General features: G+C 35.8%; 1 protein-coding gene across 2 annotated transcripts in view; it reads left to right on the forward strand.

The window, feature by feature from the left end:
• The window catches only part of LOC122810777 (ervatamin-C-like), a 404,836-nt gene that overhangs the window by 122,158 nt on the left and 258,618 nt on the right, over positions 1 to 24,060 (forward strand). For both annotated transcript variants that reach the window (XM_044082340.1, XM_044082347.1), the window contains exon 5: positions 23,497 to 23,682. In XM_044082340.1, the coding sequence (XP_043938275.1) occupies positions 23,497 to 23,682 (186 nt within the window). The remainder of the gene's footprint in view (positions 1 to 23,496; positions 23,683 to 24,060) is intronic.

Consider the following 24,060-nt stretch of genomic DNA (forward strand, 5'->3'; position numbering starts at 1 on the left):
AAACCTGGGGACACTGGTTGACAGCAACCTTTCCTTTGATAACCATATTCCCACTGTAGTCAGAAAGACCTTCTATGTGTCACATCTCATTACAAAAGGTTTCTCTTCCAGGAAGAAAGAGGTCATAATCCCTCTCTACTCATCGCTCATTAGACCTATTATAGAATACTATACCCCATTTGGTATGTACCTCACTAGACACCCATAACAACTGAAAAGGCCACAAAAATACCTCACTAAGAGGATCTTAGGCCTTAGACGCATGCCCTATGCAGACAGACTCAAAAAACTCCAGCTATACTCTGTCTCTTAACACCTACTTAGAGGCGATCTCTGCTTGACCTACAAAGTCATGCCTGACCCTGAGCTGCTAGATATGCTACACCTAAAGAAATACCAATCCCTTTGTGCCACATGCTTCAGGGACCTTAACTTCATTACCACAAGAAACAGAACATGCTGGAGGGACATGTTCCTAACCCAGAGACTTCCCATACTTTGGAACAAACTTCCCATTCACATCAAGCAGAGCACTTCACTGGCTCTCTTTAAGAGAATTATTAACGAGTGGGTGGGCAATAGAAAGTTCCCCCTGGGGATCACTTCAGTGACCTTGCTTGACAGGGGCACTGAGAACTAACATTGGGTGGCATGATGCCAGGGAATCCTCTTGGGCTAGGCTTATATAGGCTCTAGGGCCATTAGCCTAGTACACACCTATGAGCCTATTTATGTTATACATTTGTAAGCATTCTGTATTCCACCAACAGTCTTGATGTTTAACTACCTCTTTGTGTTATATCTCATGTCTTCCATTATCTGTGGATTACTCATGGTCTGTGTGTTTATTATATTATTTTTTTATGAGATTAAATCTTTAGGTGTGTCACTGTCTGTTGCAAGAAGCAGATCAGGTATTTTACTTATTAGATCTTATTTAATGAAACTATCTATTCTTATGAAGAATCTGCATTCTGTGTAAGCCCGGTTAGAAAATACCAGATAGCATTTAAACAATGCAAAAGTTAGAAAATGTCATAAATGATTTGTACTTGCATAAATGAATTGTGGCTATGAAACAATATATTAGGTCAGTGATTATAATGGACCAGTTAAGGAAAGTACCTTTTAAAATATCACAACTCACAATGTCAAGTCCTTAAAAGTTTAGACTGAATAATCAAAAATACAGCCTGGCAGTGTGTAAATATTTGTGTGTACAATATAACATGTAGCATGTTACAAAAGAAGATAAACTGTATAGGAAATTCCATTACTGTATATGTACTTTTTTATCAGAAGTATTATATATACATTTTTATACATACATATATATATATATATATATATATATATATATATATATATATATATATATAAACTCTTTCAGATACTATAGAAAAGGTATTTTGATAAAGTATATTTTTGTGTTTTTTATACCTTGTATTTAATGTAGAACTGAAACAGATGACAAAATTGAATACTTGTGAGAAGCTACTTAGGCAAAATAGAAAATGAAAGCAACATTACTTTTCTTTATTTTTTTACTACTGTTTTCCTTTGAAGATTTTTGTTGCTTGTCTCTTTAAGTGACAAGAGTCCATTCCATATTCTCTGATTGATCAAAATGTTTCTTTTTTTGGGAAAAGTCCACAGCATCTTCCAGAGAATTAAAAGTTTTCTGACCTTCTGGTAAAAAAATCCCAATTTTGGCTGGAAAATTAGTTGAGATTTAATGTTTAGCTTCTTTAAGTCTTTTAAGAATGGAATACATTCTTTCTTTTTTGTCATAACAGATGCAGTATGGCAAACCTGATGTTGTTATTTATTTTTATTGGAGAATTACCATACAAGCAGTCTTCAGTACCAGGTCCTTGTCTTGGCTGGAGAGAAACTCTACAATAATATATCTGGGGACTGGAGGATTTTTCTTCAAAGAAGATGAAAGGCATCTATGGGCTCTCTCAATACCAAAAGAGACAGTTTCTGGTGGATTTAGACTTTTAGGCATCCACTTAGTTACAAACTGCAACATATTGTCTCCTTCTTTCTTTTCTGGTATCTCATATATCCTAATATTATTTCTTCTAGATCTACCTTCTAGGTCCTGTAGTTTTTTCATTAGCAACATATTTTGTTTTAACAACAATTCTGTGTGATTCTCACTATCTGCCATTCTGCTGTCTAGGTCATGTAATGTGTCTTCTGTTGCTTAGAGCCGAACAGATTGTTTTATGATCTCTCTTAACATTTCTGTTTGTTGGAATCTTCTTTTATATTGTCCATTTTGATCTCAAGTTTATCATATTTAATCTGGATACTGCCCATTATAGACTGTAGTTCCTTTTTCACTGAGATGTCTTGAGAGTTCACTTCTGAGTGGCTCATTTTGTCACAACACTCAATAAAAGTAATGAGAGAAAGAAAATCAAAGAAAAAAACAAAAACTTGATTGTCAATGTTTGTTTAAAAGACTCAAAATGTATAAGAAAATATGGTAAAATTCAGGTAATAAGGGCTCTTGAGATCTTAGTCTAGTAATCTTCTGTGAATGTATGAACCCATCAGCAAATGCCAATCACACCTCCTAACACCTTGCGCCCAGGAAAGCATCTCTCTTTGCCTTATCTATGCCTCCATTCTGTCCTCTAATTCTGGGGTACTTTTAACTATTTTTTATAATGACAGCTAATACTGTTATGCATTCTAGTACTCTTGGATTTATACATGTGTAGTGCACTGCACAGTGCAAATTATCTTGCGTAGGAAATTCCTCTCAACTGTTCAGAATTTCACAGAATGTCCAGATGCTCCCTAACAATCATTGAGGACTGAAGTCACAAACGTCTTCTTTTTTTGGCTTTTCCCAGTTAGGGGGTCACCACAGTGGAACTCCATTCTGCTAATGATTGGCGGTGTATTTTTATGGTGCCAACTTGCCAGCCCCATGCCCAACCTTCAAAGAAGGCACACCCATTCATGCTTGCACCTACCTGCATGTCTTTAGACATCACTTGATCATGAGGAGGACATGCAGACTCCACACAGAAGGTGTTCCAGCTGAGAATCGAATGGGAGAACCTCTTGCTGTGAGGCACCACCGTGGCCACACTGAAGTCACTAACTAAAAACAGATATTTGAGTTCCAGTCTTAATATCCTTCAGAAAATACATGCTATTGCAAAATGTATTATTCTAACAACTTTCTAGGTTTGTAAGATTAATATTGAAAATCTGTACCTGATTTGGGACCTTTGTACCCCATTATTTGGACATTGTCCAGATTTCCTGAACTAAGAGATTGAAAGGAATGGCTAGAGACCATGCTCAGGGTGTGAGTAGTTCTAAGGTACAGATAGCGTGATCATGGAATGGTCAAAATAGTGCAGTACATACCATAACGACTGCACAATGACATTTAAAATCAGGAATCCCAAGGAAATGAGCCATATGAATTATGCGGGTGATGACACCCAAACTACTGGACCTCTTCATAAATGTGTACAATGGGTGTGCTGTTCTATACACCATACCAACTTCGGGTGACAGAATTTGTGGCATACATGATGGGAGTGATGCTAGGAGTAGCAGCAGCAGCAGCAGCATGTTTTATGAGGCATCATCAGAGCCAGTGCCTGCAGTGTTGTGCATCACAGCCATCCAGATCAATGGAGGAGATACAGACATATCTGATATATCACCAGCTTCCAGACCAGCAGATTGTGCACCATTTCTTAGTGGACAGGGAACTAGTTGAACTGTGATGTCCTCAAGCAGAATCAAGGGGGAGGAAGGTATGTGTGGCCTTAACCATACACACCTATACAATGCAAGAAGGGAGCAAGCCACTTATAATATGGTGTTGGTTGTGTGTTTCATGTAATGACCTAAAGCTCTGGTTGATAACTTTGGTATGCAACACACAACCCTTGCTGAAATGAGAAATACAGTAAAACATGTGTTTGGACTAAAGGGATGCATCCAATGTCTATAAACCTCAAGAAAGACATCGGAATACAGTCTATACATCTGCTGCAAGATTTTTATTGTATGTGCCATGCTGCAAAATATGGCAATGTACAAACAAATTGAAAAATTAGTCAGTGAACATCTTTGCAGGGCTTTCAATTCCATTAATAGCAACAGCAGCAACAGGGTGGAGAGTCAAGGAGAGAAATTGCAGCAAACGTGCTACAGCTAAAGCAGAGGAAGCTGCAGTACATTAATGCACTGGCAAAGAGATGGAAACTTATCCACAAGTAATGTCCATAATACAGACAATGCAAAATAAAATAATACATGCAGTATCATATCCAGTTATGCAGGTAAGTGCATGAACTAGCCACAATGTGCATTAGACATCATGACACACAAAGAAGTTATTGTGTGAGTAATACACAACCTTTATTTCATGCAAATGTGGGTTGGCACAGTGACAGATAACTGCAACACAATTATACCTGGTGGGGTCATAGAGGGAGAACATAGTAGCCACATATTTTGGGTAGTTATGGGGAGAAAGAGATCAAGTAACCCAGTGGTGGGGTAGACCTGCCATGGCACGACCACTGGCAGTATCCATTTGCTGGTTTGCAGTGTAAGGACTTGATGTTGCCCACAGCAGGGAAGGAGTAGAACTACTGGACAATATGCATGTATCCTGATGGGGGCATCTCTGATGTTGAGCCAGGGGACAGGCACAACCCAAAACCTGAGGATACCTACAGAAAGGAATGGCAGGCTGTAAGGTTACAGTGATAGTGATGCTGTCTCAGCAACAATCTGTTAAGTATGGGTTAGGAAAGCCTGTGCCCAGGCATCTTCCATTTGTACCTTCTAATGGTCTCACATTGCCTGACCTCTGAAGCTTGACTGTAGGGTAGTTTGCATATGATTCACGAAGGCACCAGTGTAGTCAACAGTTGCCACCAGTGACCACAGCAGCATTGTGTGCTCCCTAACTGTAGTCTGTCTGCATACTGCATGTCACTGTGCAGTTAGTGCACATCATCCTGCAAGCTATGGAGCAGATTGACCATCACCTCATTTGTGTGGGCAAGAGTTATCTGTGCTTGGATCACTGACCTGTAATTATATTATATAATGTCATGGAAATGACCTACCTGCCTGACTCTCTCCTCTGTGGTGGTTATTTATTTATTTACTCTTTGCTGACTGGATTAGTCCCACTAGGCCAATGTACTCTTTTCAGGGGAGACCCATAGTGGTATTTGTACTAACTAGGGGAATTTGATCAGTGCACTGGGGAGCTTCTAATACTCTTTTTAATAAGTGCTGTTGAATCTTTTACATCTACTGCAGCTACCATCAGTTCAGGCAGATGACACCATTATTAACCAACACACACATGCTTCTTTATAATCTTCAGTGGCATGCATAGCAGTAGTAATGAATATGTAGCTGTAGGATAAGTTGACAAATATACCTTGTCATGCATGTTGCCACAGTTACAAACCAGATGTTCCAGCCTGCATAAATATGCAGGTGGGCATTGGTCATTCATTTCCTTCAAACATGCAACGGACTGCTCTATACTGTTCTGTAATGGGCATTACTAACCTGGTTCTTTCTGTACTAACACAGGGTAGCTGATACCCACCCAGTGCCTGCATCCAATTTACACCCAAATTTGAAGAACTGATATCCGTATCTGAGAATTGACAGCAGTAACTCCTCAGCCTCTGTGAGGAACTTTATTGTTAGTGGGATGCCCCCTGTGGGTGATTTGCTCTAGTCAATGTCCTCAACCTTGTTATTTGTATAAACTATCATATCAGTAACTCTTTGTTGGACCTATTGTCTGATATATTGTGGATGTCCATAGCATTCACATCCTGCACCAATGCTCCTCAAAGCAGATCCTGGAAATGCTTGTCTGCATTTTTGCCCAAGAGGTACATGACATGTTTGAGGAATGGCTGCTATAACTCTACAGTTTCTTGTTAAGTCATCTTTCTAGAGACTGCCTTCTTCAAGTGGCCATGCCAGTGCTTGACCACCTGTGGAGGATACATGCCAGTCAGTTGGTGTTCAAGGTATTCTGTAGGATGAACATATTTATGGGTACAGGGACTCCCCACTTTATGAGCCTGTTGTCAGCTGAAGTTGATGCTGTGCACAGCCTCCTTCATGTATATACTGTAGCTTTGTCTCAGTATACAGCCCTGGAAGCCCATATCCCTTGTGACATGTCCTGACTAGGGTTTCTGATGTCCTTAATGTGTATCCCCCAACCCAGCCACAAACAAACAGTACAGTGCCATGCCAGTATCATGGGTTTCCAGTAATTTATAAACCATGACATTTGTTTCACTGTCACTGTCATCATCCATATGGTCTGTTGCTCTTACTGAGGTACTTTACCAGGCAAGACTTTTTCTTTAACTATGTGAAGTTCTAGGTTTAAAGAATCTTAACTGACATTCCTCTGCTGCACACTTGTATGGTTGTAAGCATCTCTGTTAAATAGGGCACTTACTGTGTTAGGAGCTGCTTAACTCATCGGTTATGCTAATGAAGTCATTTGATATCACTGAATATGAATCATTGCCAAAATGTAATATGCTATACAAACATGTTAGCGGCATGCCATGTTGACCACAAGCATCTGATCAGTATGCTTGTGCATATTGTGAACACTCATAATGCTAAAATGCAGCTCTATAGTCATGTCTTGTCATACAGGTGGACCACTACTACCACAGACATTGCTACATTGTATGACACATGATTCACAAGTCTATGGCCATGCATACGGGGCTACCATTTTACTTCTTGAGCAGACCATGGTGAGTGGCCATGGATACTTCAGGAACTGGGCAATGCCGGGCTTCAGACTGGTGTACCATGAATAGAAGGGTTTTGCTGTTTTTTCTTCCCAGGAACTTCAGGGATTATCTGTTGGGCACTTATGATGCCTTTTGTGGAAAGTTGGTGTACAGCACAAACTTGTTTGAATGGTGAATTATGCCACTGATATCACTCAATCAGGTGAGCAATGCCAGCATTACTGCAGTGACTTGAAGCAGAACTATTCCAACCTCAGAGGTTCAGGAGAAGGACCAATAAATGTACTGTAAGAATGTTTTTTTAGCATAATAGTTTTCTAATATCTTAACTGTTGTACATGCTTATTTAAGCATGCAGACATTGTTTTCCAGTGACAGAGGAATCTGGCTGCGAGTTGTAGAAAGCAGGAACATCTTTGCCAACAGCAGGTTGTCCCTGTCATCTGTGACAGTACACTGTACAACAATTATTGCATTTATATATGTAATTCACATTAGATAAATGCTAGGCAATCAGTCTGAAGAATATTACAAGCCTAGACCAATAACCCAAGATCAAGATCAAACTGTGTACCTTGTGTGTATGAGATAAAGATCTTAAACATTATGACAAATCCACTACTTCTCCAGTTTACGATATGTGTAAAAAGGTTTACTATTCAGCCATCATTTTTCAGATCCAGTTGTAGAAGAGGGGAAGATCAAGCTGCAGTCATATTAGGCTGCTCTGTCTGATGCATCAAGGATTGGATCACTGGTGGCAGCCAGGGCTGCCTGTCAGCAGCAGAAGGATGGCATTACTGTTGGAGACAACCAGGAGGGTTTCTGAAAGTTGAGCTGAACAGTCTCCTCTGGCCTTCCAGTATCAGTTGTGGAGATTGGTGGCTGCTGACATGTGCTGGAAACTGGATGACAACTTTGGCAATGTGGAGCGCCTTCTGGTGTGGCTAGTATATTTACATGACCAGCATGCCCTCCCCATCAGGCCACTAGGAGAGCAACTGTCCCATAACATCATTCACTCATATGAGTAATGACTGGCTTTATTGCCTTGTGGACCAATCTGGTATCTACCTTTGTATGACAGCATAATATCCCCATTTTGGTGTTTTCCTCCCTTATGTGTCATTCCCATCCCTTGTTCATTGTTCAATGCTCCCCATCAGCACTTATCCACCCACTATATTTCTGTGTATCTATTCACTGCACTCACTTTTTTTACCTGTGTGTATACCTGTCTATCTATGTCTGTGTTCTATGATCATCTGTCTGTTTCTGCTAATTGCCCTTCTCCCTCTGTACTATCTACAGTTGCCCCTTGCTATCTTCCTCATCTACCATTCTTTTATAAATCTTATAAAAGGGTTTATTTCTCTACAACAAAAGAAAATTAACATGCCTCTACCCAGTGCCGGATCCAGCAGTAAGCAGCATAGGCAGCTGCCTAGGGCCCCGTGGCTCGGGAGTGGTCCACTCTGGCCAGGAGGCTTAAACATTTATTTTAATAATATATTAAAAAAAATATTCTTAACACCATGGTGGTGGCATCTTCTCCTTTAAGGAGAACCATGCTTGTGCCAAATATATGCCACCGCGGAAGTAAACCCATTCTACACTTGCATGCAGAATTTAAACTATCCATTCCATTAAAGGCCTTGCCCTTAAAAATAAAGAGTCTGAGACAGAGGAAGATTGGTGATGATCTGTTGATCATGGCATCTGTTGAGTCATAAATTCAGACATCATAAATTGGTTTGTAATAAGTGAACGAGTCAATTGGAGATCTATTATTTATGTGTTTCTTCATGATAAAGAGTTTTGCTCTAATGTTTCTACTTATTGAGTCTATTCAAGACAGCAGTTCAAATGGAGCCCACTGCTGTGGAAAATGAGAAGCCAAAAGCTTGGAGGAAGCTGACATTAATTGGCGGCGCATGTATTGTATCAGAGGTCCTTTTGTTAACATACAGTGAACTATTGGCTGGAAAAATGGTAAGTGAATTCAGAAGGTAGTTCCAATGCAGTTTGTCAATATAACACATTGTAAATGGATCAAAGCACTTCCCATGTGCATTATCATAATTCCCCACCTCTTGGTGTGTTTTTTTATCTCTTCTTCAGTGAGCTTTATTGCATTTCCTCTCAATACTGATTGGATTTTGAGTAGCTATGACCAAAGGCTTGTATCCCTCCTTCATAGTAGTCAAGAGGTCGGAGTCATCCTTCCCCTTTAGGCTGACTCTATTGTACTGGTTACTGGCAGAATTAAAGCTGTGTATAGCAGACTAGACTGAGAGATTTTTATTGGATCCCATTTGTTCTCCTGAAGTTTTTGCATCTTAAGGTTTTGGGTTTGTATAGGGATGCAACACTGTTAATTGTTGTTGTACAGGGATCTTTGACACAGTTGTTTGTCCTGTGTATTTGATTCAGTGGTGGTGAATGAAATGCTCACTGGTCTTTTTTTTTTTTTTTGACAGTTTTTACATCAGCATTTTTCAAAGAATTATGGTTGGACTTGAGTAAAAGAATAGTCATTATAGTATCAAAATAGGAGCGTGCTTAAATTGTGCAGCTGTAATAGCAAGGAAATGTCTGTAGTGGTTTGAAAAAATGCTTGATGCTGCCAGACTTTTATAATGTTGTAAATCAATTTGGGAAGAAGTAACTTCCAACAACCATGTTCTTTGCCTAGATTATTTGGAAAAAGATTGACAATCTGAAGTTCATGATGGCACAATGGTGTAGCGATTAGCATTGCCCCTTCACAACAAGAGGTTCTCCGGTTCAATTCTCTGCTGAGGTGCCTTATGTGCAGAGTCTACATGTCTTCCCTGCATTCATGTGAGTTTCCTCTGGGTGCTCCAGTTTTCTCACACATTCCAAAGACACACGTCCGGAGGTTTTCTTCCTGGGCCTCGACTGAAAATGGGTTATGTCCTAGTCGGACTTTCCCGGTATACAAATGTTAAATAAATAAAGTTATTGGTTAAGTAATATGCTTAAAATGTATTCATTCTGTAATTAATTTTATAACAGATTTGTCTTATTTTTGTTTTACCAGTAACTGGAGTAGAAAAGACTCAAAAGAGAGAAATATGTTATGTTTACTTTTTGTATTGTGAGAATTGATCAATAGAAATGACAAAATTCATGGAAGTCATCAAAAAAGTGTTCCAGTTCAAGGCTAGATTTTCTCTGCATTGTGCTTTGATTATCTTCTGCAGTTTGCTGGATTGGGGGGGGGTCTATATTATAAACCCAAAAGACATAAATATTGAATGCATATAGATCGACACATAAAGAACGATCTACCATTCCAGCGAAACACGTATTCAGCGAAAGTGGAAACACTGAACTTGCTTCCTTAACCAACAGCACCATGTAGGCATACTAAAATTAAATTAATAAAATTAAAATAAAATACTTTTGCAGGGGGCAAGCACCCCTGCACCCCCCACACCCCTGCTACTTAAATATACCCACTCAGAGACCGCACTACAGTGGGGAAAAGGATATATTTCCTTATCACCAGGATCACGCTGCTGGCTAAAGAAACATGTTCAGTGTTTCCACTTTCGCTGAATACGTGCTTCGCTGTAATGGTAGATTGCTCTTTATGTATCGATCTATATGCATTCAGTGTTTACGTCTTTCAGGTTTATAATATAGACCTGATTAGGGTATTGTCTTTGTCAACTACCTCAAGGTTTTCCTCTCCATTAGTAATTTTGGTGCAAAGCATGTGTTCATTTCCCATCCAGCCAGTGAATTAAATAACATATTTCTGGATATGTGTGTACAAGGCTGGATTTTAGGGATCCCATTTTGGCCTATATTTTCTATCCCTGACCACACTGTCTATATTAGGCCCTTAGGAGCAATACAAATCATCACTTTTCATTTCCAAAGTTCAGAGATGCCTTAGGCATTGTCTCTGTTCAAGGACTGGCTAAAAAGTCTTTTGTTCTCTTCCCCCTACTTAACATTGGCCTCCCTCTAGCAATCTCAACTCCTACTTGAATGAATGTGACATCCTACCCTTGCCTTCTCATTGAAGAAGACTAAAACCCGAAAAACAACTGGGGACAGGGGCTCTAATGTACCATGTATTCCAATCCTCGTGTACACATATTTCTGGAATAAATTGGCAGCAGCACTCTGCTTATGCAGGTCCCTGTTTTTTAGGGTTGGGTCAGGATGGGAAAGACTGCCTTGCCAAGCATTCTGTCTCCCTTAGCTGGAGATGGCCTTATCACCTGTGTGTTCAAGCCTGCCCTCACCATACAGAAGTTGCCAGGCTACATAGATTAGAGTTTTATTTTTGCTAACTGCCTCATGTCTCCCCTCCCCATTAGTAGCTTTTTATTATTATTTTATTGCTTATTGTACATTCTGTTTGCACCACAGCTTGTTTCATATTTTAAGTCGGTTGTATTCCATGAAATGAATCAGGTAACGACAGACATAAATAAATGTCAGTTCCAGCAATTTGTTGCAAGGCAGAATTATCATGGGGCCCATTTTGATTTATAACTATAAAATTTCATCACACTGGAGATATCTGTCCTTTTATAAAGCACACAAAAACATCCATTTTCTTATCCAGTGCATTTATTTTGCATTTATTTTTAAAGTAAATCTTTGAAGTGTTACAACTAGGGAGTCAGCATACTCAGCCTGCCATACTGCATAACTGACTTGGCAGTGACTGCTTTACATGGATTGGAAAACTGTTCTTCTAGAGAAGGGGTAAGCTATGATACATGCACCGCTCCCTTAAACATGTCCCGTTTATGTTGCAGATGAGGTTTAGGTACCCAGATTGGGTAATTTTCTTTGTTTTTCAGGTGAATAAGTGGTTCATGAGAGCAGGATAAGAGGATGTTTATAGATCAGGTGTAGAAGACCAGAAGGTTAATGTGTGTATGTGTAAACACTTTAAACTAGAGAGAATGTGTGTGTGCATATGTATGTGTATGTGAGTGCATGTAATTTAAGTTGGCCATTCTGTTTCCATATGAGAAAGTGTGTGTGTGTGTGTGTGTGTGTGTGTGTGTGTGTGTGTGTGTGTGTGTGTGTGTGTGTGTGTGTGTGTGTGTGTGTGTGTGTGAGAAAAAGATAATGTGTGTGTGTGAGAGAAAGAGATTGTGTGTGTGTGTGTGTGTGTGTGTGTGTGTGTGTGTGTGTGTGTGTGTGTAGCTGTGTGAGAGTAGAGAGAAGGTAGATCTCAACTAGCCAGATTTTTTGCTCATATTTTTTGTCAGTTCCTCAAAATTTGTGATTTTCTGGTAATTTATGGAGGACTGAAGTCATTAAATAACACAGGTTTCAGACTTCATATCATTCAGAAAATGCATGGTAACACACATACTGCTATTCTGCCAACTTTCTAGGTTAAAAAGAGCAATATTTAAAAAAATCTGTCTCTATTTTTGTCCATTATATCTCCATTATTTTAGGCTTTGTCCTGATTTCTTGCACTAAGAGGTTGAGAGGTATCACGTACCTCTCAACTGTCCAGATTTTTGTGTCATATTTTTGGGTTATCCCTCATACAATTTGTGATTTTTGGAAATTTATGGAGGACTGAAGTCACTTAATAAAGACATATCATTTCAGACTTCATATTCTTCTCAATGTTCTAGTTGGGGGAAGGCAAGTTAGTCAATTAACTTGATCAGGCTTGACCCTGCAACTTGGTTACAGGAGACAGCAGCCTGAATCCTCTGCATCAGATATCAGACTGCTGAAGGAATTGTGAGCTTCAGTGGAGACGAGCCTGAATCCTGAGCACCAACTACCAGAATGATGATGGAACTGTGGGTTTGAGTTTCAGTACATTTTCAGGGAATTATGAGTTTCGGTGCTTTTTCATGGAATTGTGAGCTTCAAGGGAAGAGACGTTTACTGATGCTCATGTTAAGACTGTTTTCAATGGGAAACTAACTGTCTTGTTTAGCAAATAGCAGTCACGGCTTGTAGTATCAGAAGCATAATGGCTTTTGGTGCAGAAGGCTGTGGATTGTACTCCCACATCATGTAGATGGAGTGCAGGTATTGCAGTACCCTTTCAATTGCTGATTATTTGATGCATTTTAAGGGGGGGGGGGCAGAGGTTCTGCATTCCAGAGTGTGTCCTCCTTGCATGAGATGCCTCATAACTATGAGCTTATTGGCTTGTCAATCATTACCTATTGCAATATTACCAGCTTACCAATTTTTTTAATGTTACATAGGCATTTAATTCTACAAGGACAGCAGGCATTGAATTTGTAGATGAAACAGTGATATGTAAAATGTTTGCCAGTAGCAACCTCTTCATTAGTTACACCTCTTTAATGTGGAATTATTTGGATGACTTTTACTTCTGCAGAGACTGTGCTTATTTTTTTCCAAAACAAGTTTATTGTTTTAACATATAAGAGAAATATCATAACAATTTTATACAAATAATTAAAAATAGGTATTATTATAATATAATATTCAACAAAACAACTAAAGTATTTACAAAGACATCCACTACAATCAAATCAATTAATTAAACTAAAATACTGTGCTATTGAAATTAGAATTTTTTTAACAAATTTTGTAAATTATCCCATACAATAAAATGTGATGTTTTTCTAGTTGTTCTCATTCTAATTGTGCTTATTTCCATATGACACATTATATTCATAACATTTTTAAATTCATTGAACGAAGGAGGTGTATCTGAAATCCAATTTCTAGTTATTATTTTCCTAGCCACTGCTAGGATAGACCATAACAAGGGAAGCTTAATCTTTTAACACATTGAGGTACAGGTGTGTTGAATAATATAAGAGACTTAGAAATAATGAAATTATCTGTAAAAGAGCCTGCAAAATTCATTAATTGACTTCCAGTATTCTTTCAACTTCATACAGTCATAAAACATATGAGCCCAGTCAGCATTAATTTCTACATTACATCTCTTACATAGATTATCTTTATTATTAATTTTATTCATCATCAAAGGTGTATAAAAGATCTATGTAAAAATTTCCATGTATAAAGTCTCCAGACAATGGAAGATGTAGTTCTATAAGCAGATTCCAATATATATTGTTTATCTTGTTGAGTTGGTGGGTCCCCATTAATAGAGGTGAAATAATTCCAGTATGAATCTACATTGTAAAAAGTTTCTTGTCTGATAATTTTATATATATATGAAAGTTTACCTTTATCAGAAACTTTATGCTGTAAATTTATTATCAAGTAATCAATCAGTTTTGGAATAGATTCTTTAACTGTTATAGACATTAGATCTATTCTATCAATGAGATGTTGTCTAAAGATCTGAACCTCTAACCAGCAAGTTTCTCTTAGATCAAATTCTTGTTTTAAGAAATCTAGATTTTTAACTTTATTATCAGATATCAGCTGATACCAGTACTTTAGATTATTATCTATAGCTAAATGAGCTCCTTCAGAAGTAGATGACATAAGCATACCCTGAGTATAAATTATAGGAATACAATAAAATTCCATTCCCTATACTTAGGGTGCATGAATATAAAGTTACGATAACTAATAATAATATTTAATGGGTAACAGACCATATGTTTAGGTGTAATAGGTGAAGTACAAAATTCCTTTAGCAACCACAACATGGAGTTATTTATAATCATATTTTTATGTGTTAAGGAGATTTTCATGAAGTGCATACTAATTAGCTCCCAATAATCTTTCCATTTGCGACATATGACCGATCTATTAATAAAGTAATAACTTTTATAATAGAAGAGATAATATATAAATTAAAGTCTGGAAAAGAAATACCCCTTGAGACCAGCTATTAGTATGTTTCTTTAATGCAATCCTAGGTCTATTAGGTGCCCATAAGAAATTTAACATTAGTGTATTCAGTTTCTTGATAGTTATTTTTGTAGGTGAAAGTATTATTGATTGTATTAAGTATAAAATCTTGGGGAATATTATCATTTTAATAATTGTAAGTCTCTCCTCCATAGTAAAAAACATATTATTCCAGGTATTAAAAAGATTTTGTATATTAAGAAAACAGGTATTATAGTTATTATATATAATAGATTTAATATCTTTAGATAGTATTATACCTAAATAAGTTATCTGACCTGAGTTGGGTACATATTTAGTAAAATCACTAATGAGAGTATTTTGTATATATAGGTAGTATTTTAGTTTTTCTTCATTGAATATTAAACCAGAAATACTTTTAAAATTCATCATTTTATCAAATAAAGACTGCATAGAAGAATTAGATCCTGCTGATGTAATTAGAACATCATCTGCAAAAGTTGAATTTTTGATGTTGTATTTTCTTCTATTTCAAAACCCTCTATGTCAGTACTGTTTCTAATCAAATTAGCCCAAGGCTCCATTACTAAAGTGAATAATAGTGGAGAAAGTGGACATCCTTGCTTTGTACCTTTAAGAATGGGTATTTTTGTGAAACATATGTTCCTACCTTAATATAAGCCAGCTCCTTTGTATAAATGCTCAATTAAATTTACAAATGCATCAGAGAAATTTGTGCATTTCATTAAGGTAAACAGATAGTCCCAACTTACTGAATCAAATGCTGAACCTATATCAAGACTAATAAGTGTTAAATCTTTCTTTTCCTATTTGCAAAATCAATTAATGTTAAAGTTCTTCTTATATTGTCAAAAGTATTTCTATTTACAATGAAGCCCGTCTGATCTATGTCTATAATGCCGGGATAATTGTCTTCAATCTATCAGCAAAAATACTCATAAACATTTTATAATCAACATTAAGTAATGAGATGGGTCGATATGAAGAACATCTAGTTGGATCTTTATTAGGTTTTAAAATTGGTGAAATAAATGTATATTGCCAAGATGGGGGTTATTAACTCAGTTTGGGCCAGAATAAAACCTTATGTATTAATGAATATGTAGTTTTAGAAAGGATTTTATATATCTCTGGTATAATACCATGATTTAAGCTTATTTATTTGTGTAATAACTTCTGTATATGAAATACTCTTGTCCAATAGTTTAATCTGTTGTTTATTAAGCTTTTATTCATGTTTGTGGTTATAAACTCCTTTATTTTATCTTTAGGTTCCATGTTAATGTTGTTATGGTTAATCTTGTGAAAGTGATTTCTAAATTCATCCAGTATTTCTGGTATACTAGAAACATTCTTCTTTTTCCTTAGAGAAAAGATTTCTTTGATATGGTTTTTATTCAATTTTTTTGTTTTATTTTTAAGTCTATGTAAGTATTTGGGGCTTATTGAATAAGACAAAACTTGTATTTCTAAAGTTATTTTAACTTTATGAGTTAAAATTTCTTTGTATTTCTCATTTAGTTTGTTTATTTCTTCAATAACTTTCTTGTCCATAATATTTTCTTTATTATTATGTTTATAAGAGTCTAGTTTACTTTGAATATCTAACAATTCCTTATCCCAAGATTTCCTTTTATTATTATACCATCTGATACTTTGTCCATATAGATATGATTTTAAGGCATCCCAAACATAGACAATGGAGACTGTATTATTTATGTCTAGAAAATGTTGTACTTCTGAAAGTATATATTCTTTATAGTCTTTTAGCTGAGTTAAGTATGCTGGTATCCTTTTGATCTGAACATTATGAGTATTTTTTATCATGAATTCAAAAACAATTGAGTTATGATCAGATATAGGACATGAAATGATTTTGGAATTAATTAAATCTGTTATCATCTGGTTAGAAATAAAGACCCTATCTATTTTGAATAAGTTTTGTATCTGTTAGAAAAAAGGTGTATGGTAATGATTTTGACTCTATCTGATTATTAATATCATTCAAATGATAAGAATTAGCAAAATCATTTAAATGTTTTGCATTAGATGTAATTCTTCTTTTCTTTATAGTGGTAGTATCACTTTCATGTAGTATACAATTAAAATCACCAGCTAAAATAATATCCCTATAGAGAATGATATGATCTTATCAATATGATGTTTCACTGTATTAATACCAATTCCAGGTATCCAATATACATTAATTAAAGTGTAAGTCTTCCCATTAATTTGTATTGTAACCATACAAAACATTCCTTTGTCATCCTGATAAGACTTAATGGTTTTAGGAATGGGCATACTTTTATTCCATAAAATAGTGCTCTGAACTAACCAATACTGTATACTTATTAGTGGCTAGTTTATCAATATCTTTTTCAAGAGATGGGTTTCTTGCAGGAAGACTAGATTGGCCTTGTGTAGATTAATGTATCTTATTAGTTTTACATGGATTATTCAATCCATTAATGTTTAAAGAAATTCCTTTTAAAGATGTCATTTGGTATTTTTAAAACTCAAGAATCTTATGATCGAAATAACAAATAACAAGATAAATAATGTTACATCTCCTCTTTAGGTGTACCTTTAAATATAGCTGTATTTATTAAATCTCTTATGGGATTTTGTATAGGATTCAATTTTGTTTGTAGTGACAATGAGTGTACAAAATATATTGTGGATGTCAAAACTATATACATATAACAATGAACAAGTGAAAATAATGTAAGGATTAAACCATCCATCCGCCTGTTAAAAACTCCAACTTAGAGTAGTATTTGCTACTCAAGTTAACCCCTGCACTCCGAGTTAAATAAAAAACAACTTAGAGTATTTTTTACCTCAAGTTAACCCCCACCCTATGCAGCAGTACCTCAGCTACCACCTTATCAATTTAATACTAGTTATATTTAACTGAGGTTAACAGTTTTCAATTCAATTATCTATCAAGACAAAACTACACATTTGGTAAAACAGCATCATATAAACTAAAATAAACTTTTTTTTTTTTTTTTTAAAACTGTTCATACTATTATATAGATCTATGTAATATATAACACTTGTATTCTAATAGCATTCAAATAATCTTAATGTTAGAAATCAAGAGGAGAGAAAATTATGTTCTAACATTCATTTAAATCAAAAACTTTGGCTAATATGATTCAGACATTACATGCATTAAGATGCATCTATTTTCTGTCATGTGAATTCTATCAACAGCTTCCAAAAAATCTTGAATTGTTTGTATATGAGCATTTACTTAAACTCATTATTGTCAATAGAGTTAAATATTGTATTCATAAAAATTATTATAAATCATATTGCATAGTTATGCAGATTCTCAGAAACCACCGTTATTACCTAAAAAAAAAAAAGCCATCACACACCCACACACACACACACACACACACACACACAGACACACACACACACATATACACATACATACATACACACACACACACACACACACACACACACACACACACACACACACACACACACACACACACACACACATATATATATATATATATATATATATATATATATATATATATATATATCTGATCTCACTGAGTTGTGTCTTTGTAGAGCAGTATCCTATTTGCTGTTCCTAGAATAAATCTGTCTGCTTTATACAAAATAATGCACAGCAAACACACATTAGTAACCAGATTTTAACCTACTGCTTTAAAATATATCACATGACATTTCTTCCAGAATAGAGTTATAAGATTATTTATGTTTGTCAATCAGATGAATTAAATGAGTTATAGTAAAGTATATGTTTGGGACACAAATTTTTAACACAGATTATTATGCCGCTGCTAAGTAGATTTTCCAAAACATTTAAATAAATGTTTCATTTTTATGCCTTCTAAAATAAGACATTTACTTACTACAAGAAACTACATCACTTAAACTCATTATAACTGACATATTTTATGAACAGAGTATTTTTCCTGAATCTGTGGTGTGTCAGTGTGATAACCTTGTCAATGTTTATACTAACTGCTTTCAGTTTCTCTGTGAGAATTCTGTCATTTGAAGATTCTGAGGTAACTCAGACACTGTGCATGAGACAGCCCACATCCCAGATTGTCTCTCTTAACATTTAAACTTATTAAAACTAGTGACAAACATTCATTTAGCAGTGTAAATGCATCTAAACATGACAGAACCTCCACAATGTATTCCACAGATCATCACAGCCTCTATGCAAGTGAAATTAAACTCAAAATTACCAACAAGCAAAAAACTCAGTATTCTTCTCCCAACTCAGTTTTCATACAAATCCTATTATTCACTGTGCCCACACAGTCAAAAGCATTTCTATATATTAATAAAGAAAAGAAAAAATAAAAAATGTAAGAGAAAGCTGTAAGAAGTATATACAATGGAATGTTACTTACTGTTTATATTAATAGAGTTAAAAATAAAACATATTATTTACTCTTATTTAGTTCTGATTATTATTAGTTAAAGCATGACAGATTATTTACAAACAAGCATAAGCAGTATAATCAAGAAAGTATAATTAGAAATAGCATTTGAAGAACTTATAAACTTTTACAAGAAATAAATATGTTATTATTCTATTAATGATATTTTCATACTGTTTCTCTCTGCCCTCCCCACCCTTTACCCACTACATAATCTAAATAGAATGTCATTGTTTAAACAAAGAAAATAATAAAGAAAGAAAAAAAAAGGTAAAGAAAAAAATGTATCAAATTACTAACCTTTTTTTTCAGAAAGAGAAACAAATCGAGTCACAGCCTGCCATTAAATCCTCAGGCATTTTGACTGGTTATGAAACAAAACATTTCTTTGCACATAGAGAATAACTTTGATTAAATCTTTTCAAAATATTTGTGGCTTTCTGGAAATGCAGGAACTATATTCAAAAGATTAATAATGAACTAAAATGATGAGAGAGAAAAAAACATATAACAAATCATTTGTTTTTAGTCTCTTCTTCTTCTCTGAAGTCTTCCAGGAAGCTTCAGTTGCCAATCTCTTTAATGAAGAACTAGCCCATTCCATTTCTTCTATTTTATCCAAAATCTTTTTCTTTGACAAACAGTAAAGCAGAGTCTAAATCGAAGACCTTAGGACCATCAGGAAGGAAGATTTCAGAAGGTATGTTTTGCTTTTTAAGCTCCCTTATTAGTGGCAGAAAAACTTTTCTTTTAGCAATTACCATGGAAGAATAGTCATTGTCAAAACGCACAGTTGTCTCATTAAACTTAACAGGAGCTTATTTAAGAACCATCTCTTTATCAAAGATGATAGAAATCTAACTATAACTGATCTAGGATAGTTTTGTTAGAGTTAGTAGCCATGTTGTTAAAACCAGGTCATCCAGCTTTGTTTGTAAATGTGTATTTTGTTTCAGCAGAAACTCAATGTTGATTCCCTCTTCTTGTATTTTATTTTCCATGTCATTCACAGCTTCTTCTATGCCTGTCATCTGGATCTTCTGTTGTTGCAGGTCCATATGCAACAAGTCTATTTGTTTTGTAGTTTTTCTATGAAAGTGTCTATTTTAGTATCCATTTTATCCATCTTAGCAGTAAGTTGGACTGGACTTATTATATTATCAGAGACTTCTTTCTGATGCTGGAGTCTTGAGAGAGAATTTGTCTTACTTCATTCATTCAGACACTGATAAACTGATGGGAAAAAAAAAAGTCTAATTTTCTGAATATATTAAATATTCCTTTCTTTTTTAGATATAGTTCAAGAACTATATAAAACAAACATATTTAGAAAGAAAATTACTTCAAGAATTAATTTTTATTAGTAAAATTCCTCCTGTCAATGTAATGAAATTGGTGGAGCTGAAGAAATCTGCTGCTATCCTGTGTTCATCCTTGGCCACGCCCCCGAGACTGTGCTTATTGACTGCTACTGGTGGATTGTAATGAGAGATGTCCAAGTAGCCTTTTATGGTTGAAATTTTCTGAAATAGGTAGTTTTGTCATTATCGGTTCATACATTTTGTTTCATTGCTTACTGGAAGAATATTCAAAACTACATATTTAAAACACATTCTAACAAGTGGTGCTGTATTATACAAGGAATATAATTTAATACAATCAAGAAGGTGAATCAAAGAACACATACATGTATACGTGGCCCTAAATATGTGTGCAAGGAGTCTTTGGTTTGAAAATAGCCTAAAGATAAACTTAATCCTCCACTGGCCAGATGCATTTTCTTTGAATGAGGGTTTTATGCCATTTCAATGAATATGAGTTTCAAGAACAGAGAAGTTTACTGCCCATGTTGTCTGATTTCATTGTTTGTTTAGCAAATAGCTATTTGTGTTTGTGCTATCAATCATTGTAGAAGTAAATAAGAAAGCATTATGCACACTGACAAGTTTGAACAGTGTTTATGGTAACTGGAGAGAAATAGCCAAGTAGTGGAACACTGGAATAGCTGGGGAGGGGGCTGCTGCAGGGGGGCTAAGGGCACTGCCATGGGGGGTAAGGGGTTGCCACAAGTGGGGCTGCCCTGGGGGCTCCCGATTTATTACCCTGCCTAGGGACCCATTTGTCCTTGATCTGGTACTGCCCCATCATTCATACCTTATAATTACCCTTGTGTGTTTCACTCTGAATGCTGTCTCCCTCATGTCATACCTCTTAACCTTTTAGCACAATAAATCTGGGCAGAGTCTAAAATAATGGGGGAACAAATGCCCCAAAATAGTAAAAGATATTAAATATTGCTCTTACATACTTAAAAGTAACTTGAATAACAGGATTTCTGTTAGCATTCATTTTCTAAAGGATATGAAGTCTAAAATTCAAATGTATGTTATTATTTAGTGACTTCAATCTTTAGTGAAATTGTCATAATATATCATCATCATATATACATCATGATAAAACTGAGTTTTTGTAACCACTTGCCCCAAAAGCTATACTCATGTTAATGACATATTTCTTTTTATAGATCTTGAAATAGTTATGCTATACTCCTGATTATTGATACTGTATAACATTGTATTGCTACTTAATGCCTTCTAATAATCCTGTAACATTGCTGTTTAACGGTAATTTATAATGAAAATTGTACAATATGTTGGAGCTTTTATCCCCGGGCCTCCACTGAAAAAGAACTCTTCAACTCAGTCTGACAATCCCAGTCAACAAATGCAAAATAAATAAATAAATACATAAATAATAAAAATATAACTTTTATGAGAAAGAGACTAAACCTATAAAGGAAACATCTTGACATTCTGTGAAAATTTGTACAGTTCAGAGGAATGGCCTACACCCTCCTAATTTATGTTATGAACAAGGTTGGTTCTTTGCTGTGTGTATCCACATTGCTTGGCCCACATCCTCCCATTTATGTGATGAACAAGGTTAGCTCTTTGCTGTGCGTATCCACATTGCTGTAGCTGATGGCCTTTCTGACACCGTTCTTGTGCTGGAGACGTATAAGATGGAGATGTGCTGCTCTCTGCTCTGTGTGTAAGCATGAACTGGTTTAGCTGTGCTAGCTTGCCTTATTTGGGACTTGTGTTGTCAGTCATGCATCCCACTGCAGTACTGCTCCTGCTGTTAAGCAACTTTAGTGCTGTTCATCCCATTATTGATGCATTTGTATTTGCTTACACAATCCTTTTGTCAGAGTGCCATCACTATTGAATACTGTGTCTGTTTGGGTGTACTGCAAGTGCTCACATGCTAGTTGCTCACTACACACTTGCTCTAAATGGCAAGTGCCCCAACTCCCAGTAGCTCACTCCTACTTAATTACCTAGCCTTTCCACAACCCAACCCTACTAAACAGCAAAGCCCTACGAGAGTCCTAACATTAAACCCTAAAACTGCCACACATTCCTAACCCTAACTATAGCACTCTTCTCCCATTCCCTAACCCTAAGTCCCCAATATTTCCCAAAACCTAAAGCTCAGCTTCTGCCCCTCTAAACCGAATGACTGATTCTGTAACTCTAAGCTCCTTTTCTGCTCCCTAAACCTAATGACCCTCATTGCTTTCTAACCATAAAATCTCCTTCCTACCCATAAAACTCCTCCCACTCTATAAGCCTACATCTCTCTCCTGATCACTGCCTGAAACCCTGATTTGCATTCCCACCCCCTCCTACTTCCCCTCGACTGCTGTTTCACTTACCTTTCTCAAACTCACTACTGTATTCAGGCTAGGGGGTGTTAGCTGCATTCTGTCTGTATGGCTTTTGCAGCTCACCCAAACACGTGGTTGAATTCATGCATGAACCATAGCCCCTGCAAGCTATGACACCTGAGTCCCTGGCTTCAAGACAGTGGTCTTTGAGCACCTGGTGTGACCTGTTTGATTAGCTGTAGACTATTATGCACGGGAACCTCCTTAAAATATCAGTACACAACTTATTAATTTTTTAGTAATTTTAATATTAGTTAGCTTAAGTCCGTTTTGCTTGTATCATCATTTTATGATTGGCTGTCTGTATTTTATTTTTTTATTTTATTATTTTGTTTAACATTTTTCATTTTAAATATAATACATTTTCTATCCAATGCTGATTTAGGTTGCCATTTTGTTTTCTGGCATTGTGTATATTATGTGTGAAGTTACCATTATGTTACATTTAAATGACTGAGAAATGCAACAGACTGCAATAAATCTGCTTTTAGTCAAAACAGCTTTTATGATGTTTGTAGCCATTTTGCAGCGATATTAATTTGTCAGTTTCTGTGATTTGCATATGCTTAGACATGAACATCACTGTTTTCTAAATGAAATATTCTGTTTACTCAAATGGATATTTAAATTAACTGACATTTAACTGCATATCATTAAAGTCTGTTATCAACAGCCTGTGTTTCTAATGCAGGTCGGAACAATTGAATCAAGACTCTGTGCTAAAACCGGCCACCTTTTCACATTAAGTGAGCAGCAGTTGGTAGATTGTGACTCAGGAAATGACGGCTGTTCACCTGGTATACGTGCTCAAGCATTTGAGTACATTAAAACACAAAAAGGACTTATGAAAGACAGTGACTATCCATATAAAGCTATGGTAAGTCTTTGCATAAAGGGTGAATGAGCAAATAGTTCCTGTTCATTTGTTCACAATTCACTTGAGAGGTATTTGATCTGATTTTGAGAGAGTCACAGTTTAATAAAATACTAAATTAATGTATCTCTCTTTCTGTCTGTTTCAAGATTTCCTGACATATGGCTAAGGTATTTTTACATCATTAAGACGCATGCTTAAGAAGGAGAAAAACAAAACACTGGAGAACATAAAAGTTAACTCCTTTATTTCATACCTGGACTTGTTTCTTGCACTGATAACATGTATATAGTCACATATAAACTAACTGAGTAAATGTAATAAAACTTAATTTGAAACTGAAAAGCAGTACCCCCCCCCCCCAAAGTCGTAGCTGGCTTC

The sequence above is a fragment of the Protopterus annectens genome, chromosome 1.part1 (genome assembly GCF_019279795.1).
Source record: "Protopterus annectens isolate FY-2018-M chromosome 1.part1, PAN1.0, whole genome shotgun sequence".
NCBI lineage: Eukaryota > Metazoa > Chordata > Ceratodontiformes > Protopteridae > Protopterus > Protopterus annectens.